Below are 17,928 nucleotides of genomic sequence, written 5' to 3'. Positions count from 1 at the left end.
TGTTCTTTTTAGCATAGATGATTTCCCTTCACTGTGAAGCTTTATTAATAGTTTTGTTTTACTGTGACCTCTCTTGTATTGGCATCACTCATTGAGAAAATAGTATTAAATTTCAGGATTTTGTAACTTCATTCAAACTCTTCCTCAAAGGATTCCCCACTACTGTTGATGATGGAGATGTATGAGCTCTGTATGTTCTTCAAGAATTACAAGGAGGCTGAAGCTAAACTTGTGGAGTTCCAGCAGAGCCTTGAAAGTGTAAGTTGGAATTATAGTGATCTTTCTCGCTGATCTGAAACTGACTAAAGTGGCCTCTTGTCTGCTCAGAGTCGAGATATGACAACAGCTGAATAGCTGTTACCGTGGCATGATTCAGACAGAATCATTTGTACCGCTTCAGAGATGGAGAGGCAGGACCTTGCACATCAGCTGCCATGGATGACAGGGAGGTTTCATCCAGTGTGCTAATGACCTCTGATCAGTGTCCTGACGCTGTAGCCAGCCTCAGTGGAAGAGGAGTTAATGGTGTCGGCTATGGATGCCGCAGAGGAGTGCGGTGGTTACATGGGCCATGTTTTGCCAATCCAAAATAACTCCCAACAGCTTAGCGTGTGAAAGGGGTTTAATACTGCTTTTGTTCACTGTGTCAGAAAATAATGGCTTTTTCCATCAATGCTCGTGGTTTCTGTCCAAATGATGCTGACCCTTACGGTTAATTTCAGGCTTTACCCATTCAGGTGCTTGTTGTGGGCCTGTTCAGCATGTGGGACTGAGCAGCCCTATGGTAAAAAGAGGAGCTTACGGAAAAAGGAGAAGAAATACGCCTTAGTCCTGCTTGCAGTTTCAGCACTTTTGCCCTCTATCCTAAAAGAGTTCTGTAATAAATGAGACAAAACCATATACTGATTTTACCCAACAGATATATCACAATGGAATCTTAGTATAAGATTTTCCTCTCAATCACGTTCATCTTAACTATAGAGAAACTTTTTAAAAAGTTTTATTATTTGAAAATATTGAATCAGTTATTCAAATACCCCTGAGGTTCCTAAATTATAGAAAATAGAGACATTCATTTCCTCGGTCTGTCATTCTCCATGATGGGAGCCTTACCCAGGTAACTTCTTTTTTTTTTTTTAATTATTTTTTTTTAATTGTGATAAAATGCAGATAACATTTTTCATTTTGACCGATTTTAAGTGTATAGTTCAATGGCATTAACTACATTCACATTATTGTACAACCATCACCACAACCATCCATCTCTTGTGAAAACTGAAATTTTATAGCCATTAAACAAGAATTCCTCAGTCTCCCCTACCACTGGCCCCTGTCAGTCACCATTCTACTTTCTGTTTGTATGATTTTGACTAAGTCTCTCATGGTGGTGGAATCATACAGTACTTTTCTTCTTGTGACTTGCTTATTTCACTAAACATAATATCCTCAAGATTCATCTATGTTGTGACATGTGTCAGAATGTCCTTCCTTTCCAGTGCTAAATAATATTCCATTGTATTTGTATACCAATCTATTCATCTATCAGGAGGCATTTGGGTAACTTTTATGTTTTAGCTATTGCAAATCATACTGCCATGAACGTGATATACAAATACCTTGAGACTTTGCTTTCGGTTTGTTTGGTATCTGCCTAGAAGTGTACTTGCTGGATGATAATGGTAATTCTATTTTTTAATATTTTGAGAAACTGCCCTACTATTTTCAATAGGAGCGGTACTATTGGCACCAACAGTGCACAGGCTTCCAGTTTTCCACATCCTCTTAAACACTTGTTGATTTATGTTTTTTCGGTAGTCATCATCATAATTGGTGTGAGAATGGTATCTCATTGTATTTTTTATTTGCATTTCCCTAATGATTAGTGATGCTGAACATCTTTTCATGTGCTTATTGGCCACTTACATATCTTCTTGGGAGAAACATCTGTTCAAGTCCTTTGCCCATTTTTTAATTCAGTTGTGTTTTGGTTGTTGAGTTGTAGGAATTCTCTATATATTCAGATATTAATCCCATATCATACATATGATTTGCAAATATTTTCTCCCTTTCTTTGGGTAGACTTTTTACTCTGTTGGCAGTGTCTTTTGATGCACAAAAGTGCTTAAATTTTCATGAAGTCCAGTTTGCATGTTTCTTCTTTTGCTACCTGTGCATGTGGTCTCCTAGTGAAGAAATTCTTGCCAAATCTAGTGTTGTGATGCTCTTACGTTTTGTTCTAAGAGTTATAATTTTTAGATGTTACATATTTAGGTCCTTGGTCCATTTTGAGTTAATTTTTGTGTATGTTGTTAGGTAAGGGTCCAACTTCATTGTTTCGCTTGTGGATATCCAGCTTTCCCAACACCTTTTGTTGAAAAGACTGTTCTTTCCTCATGGTCTTGGCACCCTTGTCAAATATAATTGGACCGTGTATGTGAGGGCTTATTTCTGGACTTTCTATTCTAAATCATTGGCCTATATGTCTTGTCTTTGGCTATTTTGATTAGTATAGTAGTTATGTAGTACGTTTTGAAATCGGGAAGAGTGCTCTAGTTTTTTTAAAGTTTTTTTTTCATGATTGTTTTGGCTATTCAGGGTCCCTTGAGATTCCGTTTGATTTTAGAATTTTCTGTTAAACAAATGTCATGGGGATCTTGATAGGAATTACATTGAATTTGTAGATTTTGGGGATAGTAATGATATTTTAACTATAGTAGACCTTCAATTCATAACCATAGAATGTATTTCCATTTATTTATGTCTTTAATTACTTTCAGTGGTGTTTTGTAGTTTTCACTGTACAGATCTTTTGCCTCATTGGTTAAGTTTAGTTCCTGAGAACTTTTTTTCTTTATTTTTGGCTGTGCCATGTGGCATGTGGGATCTTTGTTCCCTGACAAGGGATTGGACCCACACCCTCTACAGTGGAAATCTTAACCACGGGACCAGAAGGAAAGTCCTATTTTTTATGCTATTGGAAATGGAAACATTTTATAATTTCCTTTTCAGATTGCTCATTATTTTCATATAGATATGCAGTTGACTTGGTATCCTGCAACTTTGCTCATTTACTGTTAAGTTTTATGGTAGAATCTTTAGGATTTTCTATGTAAGATCATACCTGCAAACAGAGATCGTTTCATTTCTTCTTGTATGCCTTTTATTTCCTTTTCTTGTCTAAACACTGTGGCTAGAACTTACCGAAATGTGTTGAATAGAAGTGGTGAAAGCAGGCATCCTTGTCTTGTTCCTGATCTTAGAGGAATGCTTTCAGTCTTGCACCACTGAGTATGGTGTTTGTTGTGGGGTTTTCATATGAAGGTTTTTTTTTTTTTTCTTTTTAAGTTTTATTTATGTGTTTTTGGCTGTGCTAGGTCTTTGGTGCTACATGTGAGCTTTCTCTAGTTGCAGACAGCGGGGACTGCTGTCTAGCTTCTCATTGCAGGGGCTTCTCCTTTCAGAGGACAGGCTCTGGGGCGCACGGGTTTCAATAGTTGCAGCACGTGGATTGGTAGTTGTGGCACACAGGCTTAGTTGCTCCATGGCATGTGGGATCTTCCTGGACTAGGGATTGGACCTGTGTCTCTTGGCTTTGGCAAGCAGATTCTAAATCAATCACTGGACCACCAGGTAAGCCCTCACGTGAGGTTTTTATTATATGGAGGTAGTTTCCATCTGTGCCTAGTTTGTTGAGTGTTTTCTTATCATGCAGTGGTGTTTAATTTTGTCAGATGCCTTTTCTGCATCAGTTGAGATGATTATGTGGTTTTTTTTCCCTTCATTCTGTTGAAAACTGTGATGTGTACATTGAATTTTATATGTTGAACCATTCTTGCATTCCAGAAATAAATTCCATTTGGCTGTAAGTATGCAGTCCTTTTAATATGCTGCTGAATTCATTTTGCCAGGCTTGTATTCAGGATTTTTGCATCAGTGTTTATAAGGGAAATTATAGTTTTCTTTTAGTGTCTTTATCTGTCTTTGGTATCAAGTTTATGCTGGTCTCATAGAATAAGTTGAGGAGTGTTTTCTCTAGTTTTTTTGGAAAGGTTTGAGGAGGATTGGTATCAGTTCTTCTTTAAATGTTTGGTAGAATTCACCAGTAAACCCATCACTTCCATGACTTTTCCTTGTTAGAAATTGGTTTTGGTTGGGAGTTTTTTGACTACTGATTAAATCTCCTTACTAGGAGATTTGGTCAGATTATCTAATTCTTTGTGATTTAGTCTTGGTAGGTTTTGTGTTTCTAGGAATTTGTCCATTTCATCTCGGTTATCCAGTTTTTTGCCGTACAATTTGTTCATAGTAGTCTCTTAAAATTCTTTCTGTAGAATAGGTAGTGATGCCCCCACTTTCATTGCTGATTGGGTAATTTGAGTCTTTAAAAGTTATTCAATTTCCATAACTTTGTGAGTGTTCCAGTTTTCCTTCTGTTACTGACTTATAACATCATCCCATTGTTGTCAGAGAAAGATACTTCATATGATATCTGTTTTTTAAAATCTATTGAGACTTAATTACAGCTTAACATATGTTCTCTCTTGAAAAATAGGCCCTGTGGATTTGAGAAGAATGTGTTTTTATTGTTGTTGGATAGAGTATTCTGTGTGTGTCTGTTAGATCTAGTCGGTTTTATGTGAAGTCCTCTCTTTCCTTACTTGTCTCCTGCCGGGTTGTTCTATTCATTATTGTAAGCAGAGTACAGGCATGCCTTGGAGGTATTGGAGGTTAAGTTCCAGACAACAGCAGTAAAGTGAATATAGGAAAGTGAGTCACACAGATATTTTTATTTTCTTGTGCATATAAAAGTTAAGTGTGCAGTGGTATTATGTCTGTATTGGGAAGATCCCTGGAGAAAGGGAATGGGAGCTAACCCCCTCCAGCATTCCTGCCTGGAGAATCCCATGGACAGAGGAGCCTGGCAGGCTACAGTCCACGGGGTCACACAGAGTTGGACATCACTGAGCGACTAACACTTTCACTACCGTTTCATATATATTTACAGACCTTAATTTAAAAACTTTATTGCTAAAAAATTCTAACCATTATCTGAGCTTTCAGTGAGTAATAATCCTTTTGTAATAGTAATATCAAAGATCACAGATCACTATAACAAATATTATAATAATTAAAAAGTTTGAAATATTGTGAGAATTACCAAAATGTTACTGAGATTTAAAAGTAAGCTAGTGCTTTTGGAAAAATGACACTGATAGACTTGCTCAGCTTGGAGTTGCCATAAACCTTCAATTTGTAAAAAATGCAATATCTACAAAGCCCTGTAAAGCACAGCACAATAAATGAAGTATGCCAGTATTGAAGTCTCCCACTATTACTGCAGAACCATCTGTTTCTCCCTTCAGTTCAGTCAGTTTTTGCTTCATGTATTTTGATGGTCTGTTATGTAAATGTTTATAATTGTTATGTTTTCTTGCTGTACTGAATGGCTTGTGAGTGTGTATTGTCCTTTTTTTGGTTCTTTTAGCCTTTTTAACTTAAGGTCTGTTTTGTCTGAAGCGAGTTCGGCCACCTCTGCTTTCTCTTGGTTTACTATTTGCACAGAATGCCTTTTTCCATCTTTTCACTTTCAGCCTGTGTCTTTGGATCTCAAATTAGTCTCTTGTAGACAACATAAGTTGGATTACATGTTTTTATCCATTCTGCCAATCTCTGTCTTTTAATTGGAGAGTTTAATCTGTTTACATGTGAAGTAATTACTGATGACGAAGGACTTCTCTTTTTGCGCTGTTTCTTCTCTGCATACCTCACAGCTTCTGTGTCCCTCACCTCTTGCATTACTGTCCTTTTTTGTGTTTAGTTGATGTCTTTGTGTAGTAAAATGTGTAAATTTCTTTCTCATTTCAGTTTGTGTCTGTTCTGTAGCTGTTTTCTTAGTTGTTTCCATGGGGGTCACACTTAACATCCCAAAGTTACACCTCTTTAACTTGAATTTTATAGCAGACAGAAACTGCTACTTCACAGCAGCTGACCCCACTCCTGTCGGTTGTTGATGTCACAGAACTCCCATCTTATACATATGTGCCTGGAAACATAACCTAGTGTTTCTTTTCAACGCATTATTCTCTTAAATTATAAAGAAAACAAGATTTAGAGTTACAGGTCAAAGTTACAGTAATACTAGCTTAAACTAATAGCTGTTCTTTTTTCTTTAAATGTATTGGTCTCTTAAACTATATAGAAAACAAAAAGCTATTGCTGCAATAATACTGGCTTTTATAATTGGCCATTTATTTACTTTTATTGAGCTCTTTATTTCTCCACATGGCTTTGAGGTACTGTCTAGTGTCCTTTTATTTTACCTTGCAGGACTCCCGTGAGCACTTTTCTGCAGTGCCGGCCTAGTAGTCCCAGATTTCCCAGCTTTTGTTTATCTGAGAATATCATAATTTCTCCATCCCTTCTGAAGGGGAGTTTTGCCAGATACCATGTTCTTTTTTCTTTTTTCTTCCCTGTAAGTAAGACATGAGTGCATTTTTTAATTGATTCATTAATTTATTGTGTGTTGGTTTCTGCCATACGTCTACATCAAGCAGCCGTAGGTTCAGTTCCCCGGCCAGCGGTCGAACCCACGTCCCCTGCAGTGGAAGTGTGAAATCTGAACCACTGGATGGTCTCCTTAATGTCCTGAGTCTTTAATATCTGGCTCCCAAGGGAAAAAAGCAAAAAAGAAGAAGGGGATGAAAAGGGCACCAACCTTTTATTTATTTATTTATTTATTTTTAATAGTGTAGCTATTTTATTTTTTCCCAATTATTTTTATTAGTTGGAGGCTAATTACTTCACAATATTTTAGTGGTTTTTGCCACACATTGACATGAATCAGCCATGGATTTACATGTGTTCCCCATCCTGAACCCCCCTACCACCTCCCTCCCCATCCCATCCCTCTGGGTCTTCCCAGTGCACCAGCCCTTAGCACCCGTCTCATGCATCCAACCTGGGCTGGTGATCTGTTTCACACTTGATAATATACATGTTTCGATGCTGTTCTCTCAGATCATCCCACCCTCACCTTCTCCCATAGAGTTCAAAAGTCTGTTCTATACATCTGTGTCTCTTTTTCTGTCTTGCATATAGGGTTATCATTACCATCTTTCTAAATTCCTTATATATGCGTTAGTATACTATATTGGTGTTTTTCTTTCTGGCTTACTTCACTCTGTATAATGGGCTCCAGTTTCATCCATCTCATTAGAACTGATTCAAATGAATTCTTTTTAATGGCTGAGTAATATTCCATTGTGTATATGTACCACAGCTTCCTTATCCACTCGTCTGCGGATGGGCATCTAGGTTGCTTCCATGTCCTGGCTATTATAAACAGTGCTGTGATGAACACTGGGGTACACGTGTCTCTCTCAGATCTGGTTTCCTCGGTGTGTATGCCCAGAAGTGGGACTGCTGGGTCATATGGCAGTTCTATTTCCAGTTTTTTAAGGAATCTCCACACTGTTCTCCATAGCGGCTGTACTAGTTTGCATTCCCACCAACAGTGTAAGAGGGCTCCCTTTTCTCCACACCCTCGCCAGTATTTATTGCTTGTAGACTTTGGGATAGCAGCCATTCTGACTGGCGTGTAATGGTACCTCACTGAGGTTTTGATTTGCATTTCTCTGATAATGAGTGATGTTGAGCATTTTTTCATGTGTTTGTTAGCCATCTGTATGTCTTTGGAGAATTCTGTCTGTTTAGATATTTGGCCCATTTTTTGATTGGGTCATTTATTTTTCTGGAATTGAGCTGCAGGAGTTGCTTGTATATTTTTGAGATTAATCCTTTGTCTGTTTCTTCATTTGCTATTATTTTCTCCCATTCTGAAGCCTGTCTTTTCACCTTGCTTATAGTTTCCTTTGTTGAGGGCGCCAACCTTTTAAATCCCCCGGAAGTCACTTCGGTTGAAGGGAGTGGAGCTTGCAGCAAATCAGTTCAGTTCAGTCGCTCAGTCACGTCCGACTCTCTGCGACCCCATGGACCGCAGCACGCCAGGCCTCCCTGTCCATCACCAACTCCCGGAGCTTACCCAAACCCACGTCCATTGAGTTGGTGGTGCCATCCAACCATCTCGTCCTCTGTCGTCCCCTTCTCCTCCTGCCCTCAATCTTTCCCCGCATCGGGGTCTTTTCAAATGAGTCAGCTCTTTGCATCCAGTGGCCAAAGTATTGGAGTTTCAGCTTCAACATCAGTCCTTCCAATGAACACCCAGGACTGATCTCCTGTAGGATGGACTGGTTGAATTTCCCTGCAGTCCGGGGAACTCTCAAGAACCTTCTCCAACACCACAGTTCAAAAGCATCAATTCTATTAAAAAAATAAATAAATAAATTCTTCGGCCCTCAGCTTTCTTTATAGTCCAACTCTCACATCCATACATGACTACTGGAAAAACCATAGCCTTGACTAGACGGACCTTTGTTGAGAAAACAATGTCTCTGGTTTTTAATATGCTGTCTAGGTTGGTCATAACTTTCCTTCCAAGGAGTAAGTGTCTTTTAATTTCATGGCTGCAGTCACCACCTGCAGTGATTTTGGAGCCCCGAAAAATAAAGTCTGACACTGTTTCCACTGTTTCCCCATCTATTTCCCATGAAGTGATGGGACCAGATGCCATGATCTTAGTTTTCTGAATGTTGAGCTTTAAGCCAACTTTTTCACTCTCTTCTTTTACTTTCATCAAGAGGCTCTTTAGTTCTTCTTCACTTTCTGCCATAAGGGTGGTGTCATCTGCGTATCTGAGGTTACTGATATTTCTCCCAGCAATCTTGATTCCAGCTTGTGCTTCCTCCAGCCCAGCGTTTCTCATAATGTACTCTGCATATAAGTTAAATAAGCAGGGTGACAATATACAACCTTGACATAAGCCTTTTCCTATTTGGAACCACTCTGCTTGCAACAATAGGGGAGGTGAAATATCAATGTCTGCCTGCCTCTTTATTTGCACTGTGATCAGAAGCAGGAAACAGAGCTCCAATATCTGAAACACCCAAGGTTCTTTATGCCACCCCTGCTGTCTCCTCGACACAAGGTGCGTGTAAGCTGTTCCAGGAATATGTGCAAGCTGCCTTCCGGGTGGCTAGGAGTGAGAAAGAGATAGCTGCCACTGTGCTAAGGACTGAAATGGACCAAAATTACCCGCAATTTATGTTGTAAGTTTTCCTCTGTAAGGTGTAAGGCTTTAGCAGACTCCAGAGTTCAGAAGAGTTCCACGTTGCACAGATTCTGCCAGGTAATTGTCATCTAGGTGAAGAGACAGAATTCTGGTGTTTTAAATCTGCTGTTCTATACACACACATATACAATTTTTTTAAAAGGAATTTATTTTTTAGAGCAGTTTTGGCTTACAACAAAATTGAAAGGAATGTGCAGAGATTTCCCAGGTACCTCCTGCTCCCACACATGCGTGGCCTCCCCTGTTATCTGTACCACTCGCCAGAATGATTTGTGTGTTACTAGGGATAAACCTACATTGACACATCGTAGTCACCCCAGTCCATAGTTTACCTTAGGGTTCACTCTTGGTGTACATTCTTTGGGTATATATTTGGACGAATGTATAATGACTTAAATCCATTATTACAATGTACAGCGTGTTTTCACTGTCCTAAAAATCCTCTGTGCTACCTGTTCCTCCTTTCCTACCCCAGTTATTGGTAACCACTGTTGGCTTTTACTGTCTGCACAGTTTTGCCTGTTCCAGAATACGGTAAATTGTAGTCACACAGAAGGTAGACTTTTTAGATTGCCTTCTTTCACTTAGTAACATACATTTAAGTTTCTTTTGTGTATTTTTCATGGCTTGATAGATCATTTCTTTTTAGTGTAGAGTAATAACACATTGTCTGGATATACCAGTCCATTCACCCACTGCTGGACATCTTGGTTGCTTCCAAGTTTTAGCAGTTATGAAGCCGAAGAAGCTGCTCTAGACATCCAGGTTTGTGTGTGGATGTAAGTTTTCAGCTCATTTGCGAGAATAGTAAGGAATACTCGGTCATGTGGTGAGAGTATGTTTAGTTTTGGGAGAGGCCACCAAACTCTTCCAAAACAGCTGTACTGTTTTGCATTCCCACCAGCAATGAAAGTGAGCTCCTGAGTCTCCATGTCCTTGCTAACCTCTGGTGTTGTCAGAGCTCCAGACCTTGGCCTTGCTAATAGGTACGTTGTGGTATCTCATTGTTGTCTCAGTTTGCATTTCCCTGATGATATATGGTATGGATCTTCTCATATGCTTGCTTATTAGCCATTTGTGTATGTTTTTTGGTCAGGTGTCTATTAAGGTCTTGAGCCTATTTTTTTTTTAATAGTGTTGTTTATTTTCTAACTTTAGTTTTAAGAGTTCTTTGTGTATTTTGGGTAGTAGTACCTTAAAATCAAATGTGTATTTTGCAGATGTTTTTCCCAGGCTGTGGTTTGTCATCTGATTCTCTTGACACTGTCTTTTGTAGGGCAGAGGTTTGTAATTTTATTGAAGTCCAGCTGATCAGTTATTCCTTTTATGGATTCTTTCTTCGATATTTTGTCTTCAAAAGGCATCACCGCACGCAAGGTCATCTAAGTTTCCTCCCATGGTAACTCCTGGGAGTTTTCTCATTTTGCATTTTGCCCTCCGGTCCTGCAGGCACACTCTTCCTCGTGCCTGTCTGCTGCTGCCTCGGCCCCTGCCAGGGCTGAGCGCCTCAGCTCTTTACCTCCGTGTGTTTTCTTCCTTTAACCAGTTCCATCATCCGTCTGCTGTAGACCCTCTTGGAGCAGTAGAGGTAGGGAATCAAGGAAATAAAGACTAAAGAACTAATACTCTGTTTCAGACCTAGTGTAGCTGCTGCTTGGGGTCATCTTCCTATTAACATTTCTAGCATTTGATTGAAATGACAAAAATCCAGGCTCACTAATTGAGATTCTTCTGTAATGATAGGATAAACTATAAGCACGCCAGTACAGCCAGCTCAGAAATGTTAAGCAAGTCTCTTTAAGAGGTCTTCACGTGTGAATTTCAAATCTTCTGGACTCCAAGGCAGGCTTAGACCCTCTCTGAAGAAGCTGCCAAGTGAAGCATGTCTGGTGAATTTCACAGTCACTCGCAGGGCTATAAGTTTGGCAGTCACTGTCTTGGGGGTGTTTGCATTGCTTCACTCCATTCAATTTTTCGGTCTCTCTCCCTTTTTTAACTTTGACACACACAGCTCTCCATACCAGAATTTCCCACAAAAAAGACAAACTGCAGAGCTGGCAAAGAGGGCTTGTATTTGCTACACCAGTTACTGCTGTCTGGAAGGGACCTGAGGGGAAGCATCCTCCTTTGTGATGGGCGATGCCTTTGATGGGACCTTGACTTTCTTAGACATTCCCATTTGGGAGATTTTGATTTGCTGTTCCTGTGAAACCACTTTCCCTGCCCCTCTTTTCTTTTTCGTAGCTTGAGACAGCAGCCACAAGGGTCCCCGCTGCCATCCCTGCCCCATGGCTGAAGGAGCACGCGCGTTTTCTCTTGGAGCTCATGCTGCAGCAGTCTGGCACCCAGTATGAGCTGGGGAGACTATTACAGCTGTTTGTTGGGGTAGAACATCTCTTCTCTGATGGTGAGACAGACCTTACATTTAAGTTGCTGCTAGGAAGTTAGCATACTTAATCTTGAACATAGCTTAGAGGAGCATTCAGGAAATTAAAATGCATGTGATATAAAACATTACAGGTCAGAACGTGATGTGAAGAAGAGGTGACAGGAAACTTCAACCAAGGTTAAAGCATTTAAAACAGCACAACAGGGTAGAACGCAACTAATACAACTATCTGCTAATTCTAAGCAAATAGCCAAATTTCCCCTGGCTGACGTCTCTACTGCCCTGTCACTGTTACTCTTTTCTTTGACAAGTGACCTTAACATGTCATCATTGCTCAAGGTCACAAACTTGTTTCAGGAATGCCTTAACTCATTTTGAAGGTTTTAAGAGACATTGTGCTGATTTTTTGCAGGTTCCTCTAGACATTGGCAGTCTCTAAGCTTATTGCTGATTGAATGAAACTAGTGTTCCCTTATTTTCTTTTCTACTTTTTTGAGAATTTCAAGTTTTTGTTGAGTGGTAATGTTACTGTTTTGCACTAGATTGCTAGTATTTTTCACTCCCAGGGTTATTTTATCACATTTAAACTCACAGATGTTCAACTGGGAGCTCACATTTGCACAGAACAGTGATAGAATACCTGAGCTTCATGCCAGTCTTGTGGGCTGTGCAAGCTTGAAGAAAAAAGAGGGGGTGTTTCCAACATGTATTATATATGAGCTACTTGTCAGTTACTGTGTAGACCAAACCGTAGATGCTTTTAGTATATTGTCATTGGTCTATATAGTAACTTTAATTTTTTCAGAAATGAATTTCCTCTTGCCAAAGTACCCTATCTTAAAAGATTACAAAGATTGTCTGCGTTGTTAACCATTACTATAATGTCCTATTCACATAATTACATTGTTTTTATGTAATATTTTTATGTGTATACCATGTATGTGTTTTGAGAAAAAAAATATGTTTTTTTTAAACTTACATTTTCTATTACGCCAGCATAGAAAGCCAGCATGCCCATACTGGTGGTTAAAACACAAGGTGTCTCTGTCCCTGGAATTAGCTACATCCGAGCACAGCCCAGCAGGTGGCAGGGGGAGCAGGCCCTGTGGAGCAGTTTGCATGCCGCTCCTTTATCACCGGGCAGACAGAGGCTCTGTGTGACTCTATCTGAGAGTAGGCACAAACTGAACCACATACATTATTGGCAGATAATAATTCCTAGTGTTAACTCAGGATAAGAATTTCTAGGGCAGATAAATATTGTACCGTTTCACTTACATGTGGAATCTAAAGAGTGAATGAACAAGCAGAACAAAACAGAAACAGACTCACAGGCACCAAGAACAGACTGGTAGTTGCCGGAGGGAGGAGGGTGAGGGGATGGGCCAGGTAAGAAGAGGATTGAGAGGCACACACTCCCAGTTATAGAGCAGATGAGCCGTAGGAGGCACCGGACAGCCTAGGGAATGTAGTCAGTAAAAGTGTAATAGCTTTGTGTGCTGGCAGGTAGTTATGGATGCATCGTGGTAATGATTTTGTAATGTTCAGAAGTGTCGGGGGCGTCCCTGGTGGCTCACTGCCAGTGCAGGAGGCGGGTCCGACCCCTAATCCAGGACGACCCCACATGCCACAGAGCAGCTGCGCGCCGCGGCTGCTGAGCGTGTGCTCCAGAGCCCGCGCGTCTCAGCGCCTGAACCCCGCACGCCCTGAAGCATCCGCTCACGTGAGGGAGAAGCCACCTCAGGGGAAGCCTGCACCCCGCAACCAAGGGAGCCCCTGCCGGCCACAGCTGCAGAAGGGCCCATGTGGCAGCAGAGAGACGGTGTAGCCAGAAATAGCTTTACCTAAATAAACTTAAAACTTTAAATAACAAAAGCTCAAAAAAATTATCGAATCACTATGTTGTACACCTGGAACAGATGTAATATTGTAAGTCAGTTGTAGTCGGATTAGAATTTCCTGGGGACATCAGGGAGTGCCTGGCTGGGTCTCCTTGGGGTGCGTCAGAGAGATGTCTGGGAGAGCACGCACTGCTCCGTTCTGAACGCGGGGGAGCCGCATTAGAGTGCTGGCTGTGGACTGGCTGTCCTGCAGGTTCTGTGTGTTGATCCACGTGATACTTGGCGTAAGTGAATGAGTGAACAATCATAAAAAGAAATTTAAGGTAGGAAAATCTGGGAAAAGATGGAACTAACCTGACGGCCAGATCTTCCCAAGGTTAACTTGAGTTGGTGCTACATAGTAGGCCAGCAGCTTCTGCCTGGTATGTAAAGCCAGATTTATAGATGGAACCCACGTGCTAATCTCTAACGGGTCTTACTGTATAGGAGCTGCCTTTGGCTTCCTCTGCCAGCCAAGCAGAATAGAAAAAGAGGCGGCTGTTTTCCCTTTAAACACATCATTAGGTTAAATATACACATTCTCACCTCATATTTAGTTGCTCTTGAAATGGCCATATCAGTATTTTGCTTCTATTTTTTAATATTTCATTTTATTTTAATGCTTATATCTGCTTCTGTTTGGCACAGGTCCAGATGTGAAGAAACTGTGTGTCCTAAGTCAGATTTTGAAGGACACCTCCATAGCCATTAATCGTGCAATTATTACTAGCTACAGCCTTGAGAATTTCCAGCGTGAATGTAGGTCAGTTTTGGACAAACTGGAGACAGACGGACACTTTGCTCTGGCCAGGAGGGTAGCAGAGCTAGCTGAGCTGCCTGTGGACGACCTGGTGATTGAAGAGGTATCGTGGAGTCTTGGAAGTTATTTAGAAACTGAGCTTTTTGAACCAGCATTATTTGGAGAATTCAGTGAGATATGTGACTTACCAGAGATGACACTTTTTCACTCTTGACACACAGATTACTTTCAGAAATGGATGAGCCTACAGTGCCCATTTTTGAGGAGTGTTTGCTTTAATATAAAGTTAGCTTACAGGACATGCTTCAACTATATTGAATAGAATTAAATATAGCATGGCTTCCTCTTGAACTTCATTCAGTTAGATAAATTTAGAATTGTGTTTCATACTTTTAACTTTCCAGATAAAATTTCCAGGATCATCTGTAGCCAAGTCCCATGTTCTCTAGTTTGATTTGGATTCTTACCAGTATGGTTTACTTAGGGAGCATTAACATTTATGATACTTCTTTATCTAGGAAAAGCTCAGAATTGCTTTCTCAATTTCACAGATCACACAGGAAATGCAGACCTTAGAGCACATTGACCAGTGGTCCCTGAGACAAGCACGAATTGACTTCTGGAAAAAATGTCATGAGAATTTTAAGAAAAATTCCGTTTCCAGCAGAGCAGCAGCAGCTTTCTTCTCAGCCCGGGCCCTGCGGGCGGGCGAGCGCCCCGCTGCTGGGGGCCCCAGCGGCGCCGAGGAGCGCCACCTGCTGCTCTCGCTGGCAGGGCACTGGCTCGCCCGGGAGGACCCGGTGCCTCTGGAGGAGCTGGAGGACCTGGAGAAGCAGATCTGGCTCTGTCGTGTCGCCCAGCACACCCTCGGGGGGAGCCGGGAGGAAGGAGAGCCCAGAGGGCCTCAGCAGGTCTCAGCTGGAGGCGAACTTTCCTTTGATGGCTTAGCCAGTGAGTTTTCATTCTCTCACTTCGCTGTTCTGAACACGTCAAAATACTTAGAACTGGATGGCCTTCCGTCCAGAGACATTTGTGACAATAAACTGAACTGGAAGGAGCAGGCGTCCCTAAACTGTTTGATCGGGCGCCTGCTGGATGACGGCTGTGTGCACGAAGCAAGCCGAGCGTGCCGGTATTTTCGTTTCTATAACCAAGACGTCACCTTGGTGTTGCACTGCAGAGCGCTGGCTTCAGGGGAGGCCTGTATGGACGACCTGCACCCGGAGATCCTCGCGCTCTTACGAAGTGCTGAGCTTCCTGAGGAAGAGGAGGAGGCTGGCATCCCCCTAAGGAAAGTCCAGAGCAGTAAGTGAAGGTCACGCTGCTGACTCCTGTGAGGTGCCGTTTCGCATTCTCTCCAGGTAGAAAGAGTCTTTTGACATACCAGTTACGCTAAGTTAAGGGTAATCCATAAACTAGGTAATTAACTAGTCAATGAAGTAGAAACACCTGTATTTTTAACTAACTGTGTAGCAAGATTAGAGGGAATCTATCTGACTTAAAATTAATTCACTGAAATTTACTCTATGTAAATAATCATGTTTCCAATTGTACATGATCACATTTAGAATTATGGTTGATTTTTTACATTAAGCTTAAATTCTGTGATCTTGCTAGACTCACTTATCCTAAGAGATAAGTAGATTCCTTGGGATTTTCTATGGAGAGAGTCATATCAGCAAATAGAGGTGGTTCTGTTTCCTTCTTTCCAGTCTCTTTACCTTATTAATTATTCTTGATTTATTGTACTAGCAAGGACTTCCATCACATCCTTGCCTTGTTACTGGTCTTAGGGAGGAGGCATTTAGCCTTTCATCATTAAGTATCAGATCAACTCTAGGATTTTTGAAGTTACCTTTGTCATGTTGAGGAAGTTCTATTCCTAATTTGCTGAGAGTTTTTATCATGAACCATTGTTGAATTTTGTCTTTTTTTTCCTTCATCCGTTGGTATGGTTGCGGTTTCTTCTTCTCTAGACTAGTAGTACAGTGCGTATGTGTGTGATAAGTCACTTTAGTCGTGTCCGACTCTTTGCAGCCCTAGGGACTGTAGCCCACCAGGCTCTTCTGTCCATGGCGATTCTTCAGGCAAGAATACTGGAGTGGGTTGCCGTGTCCTCCTCCAGGGGATCTTCCTGACCCCGGGATTGAAACCATGTCTCACATCTCCTGCATTGGCAGACAGATTCTTTTATCACTGGCACCACCTGGGAAACCCCAGTAATACAGTAGATTATATCACTTGATTTTTTAAAATACTGAACCAGCTTTTTGTATTTCTAGGAAAAACCTCACTTGGTTATAGTACATTATTCTTTTTGATATATTACTGGAATCAACTTACTTTGTTGAGAATGTTTACATGCATGAAGAATATTGATCTGTACTCTTCTTTTTTATACTCTCTTTGGTTTTTGCATCAGAGTAATGCCAGTTTCATGAGTTGGAAGGTTTCCCTCCTCTTCTGTTTTCTGGAAAATGTTGTATGGAATTGGTGTTATTTCTTTTTCAAATGTTCAATAGAATTTAGCAGTAAAACCATCTAAACCTGGAGATTTTTGTTTTGGAAGATTTTAAACTACAAATTTAATTTATTTCATAGTTATATGACTAATCAGGTTATTGTTGTTTTTCTTAATCTTGGGTGGGTTTTGGTAGTTTGTATTTTTTGAGGAAACCTCCTTTTCTTGCCTTTGGGTTATTTTAACAGTTTTTAGTCTTCCATTTTAATTTGGGATTTTGACTATATAGCTTTGCATAGTTGTTGTTTTTTTTAATTGGTTGCTTTAAGGGTTGCATTAAACATTTGTCACTTTTCACGGTCTACTTAAAACCATGTTTTCTCACCTCAGCTGAAGGGTAGAAACCTTGTGGGTCACTGTACTTCTCTCCTTTTATGTCCAAGTTGCCTTATTATGTAATGCCTACATACATTGAACATTTCATCAAACAGTGCTAAATTTTTTGTTTTCAACTGAAAAATATGTTTTAACAAACTTGAGACTAGTTTATTATCAGTATATTTACTCAGATATTTACAGTCTTTTTTTAATCTTTTGGCCATACCGTGTGGCATATGGGAGCTTAGTTTCCTGACCAAGGTGAACTCATGCCCTTCTGCATTGGAAGCACAGAGTCTTAACTGCTGGACTGCCAGAGAAGTTCAGATATTTACAGTTTCTGTTGCTCCTCCTTCATTCCTGATGTTCCAAGTTTCCTTCTGGTCCCTTTTCCATCTGTTTGAGGGACTTCCTTTGGTGATTTGTTAAGAGTTGTCTGTTAGAAGCAGATTGTTTCAGTTTTTTTACTTCATCAGTTTTTTGTTCATCTGAGAATGTCTCTATTACACCTTCAGTTCCTGAAGGCTGATTTTTTGCTGGTATAGATGATATAGAACATTTATTCCTTTCTTTCCACACTTAAAAATGTTCCGCCACTTCCTTTTGACCCGCATGGTATTTGATGAATAATCTGCAGTCATTTGAATTGTTGTTCCCCTGTAGATAATGCATTTTTCTCTTGTTGCTCTCAATTTTTTTTTTTTTTTCCCTGTCTTTTCAGCAGTTTGATTTTTGGCCAGGGGGTGGTGTGGGTTATGCTGTTTGAGCTTCCTTAAGCATGTAGGTTTATCCAGTTTAGGTAGTCTTCAGACATCATTTTTTAAAAATATTTTTTCGGCACCATACTCACACTGCTGTCCTCCTGGGACTCCA

At 40.5% G+C, this 17,928-nt stretch overlaps 1 protein-coding gene across 5 annotated transcripts in view; it reads left to right on the top strand.

Annotated features, from left to right (window-relative positions):
• The window catches only part of SPG11 (SPG11 vesicle trafficking associated, spatacsin), a 73,402-nt gene that overhangs the window by 42,910 nt on the left and 12,564 nt on the right, over positions 1-17,928 (top strand). For all 5 annotated transcript variants that reach the window (XM_070469800.1, XM_070469799.1, XM_070469801.1 and 2 more), the window contains exons 27-30: positions 151-258; positions 11,432-11,594; positions 14,105-14,319; positions 14,768-15,521. In XM_070469800.1, the coding sequence (XP_070325901.1) occupies positions 151-258; positions 11,432-11,594; positions 14,105-14,319; positions 14,768-15,521 (1,240 nt within the window). The remainder of the gene's footprint in view (positions 1-150; positions 259-11,431; positions 11,595-14,104; positions 14,320-14,767; positions 15,522-17,928) is intronic.

The sequence above is a fragment of the Odocoileus virginianus genome, chromosome 6 (genome assembly GCF_023699985.2).
Source record: "Odocoileus virginianus isolate 20LAN1187 ecotype Illinois chromosome 6, Ovbor_1.2, whole genome shotgun sequence".
NCBI classification, from domain to species: Eukaryota; Metazoa; Chordata; class Mammalia; order Artiodactyla; family Cervidae; genus Odocoileus; species Odocoileus virginianus.
The sequence above is the reverse complement of the archived record's forward strand: the minus strand, read 5'-3'. Positions and strand labels throughout refer to the sequence as shown.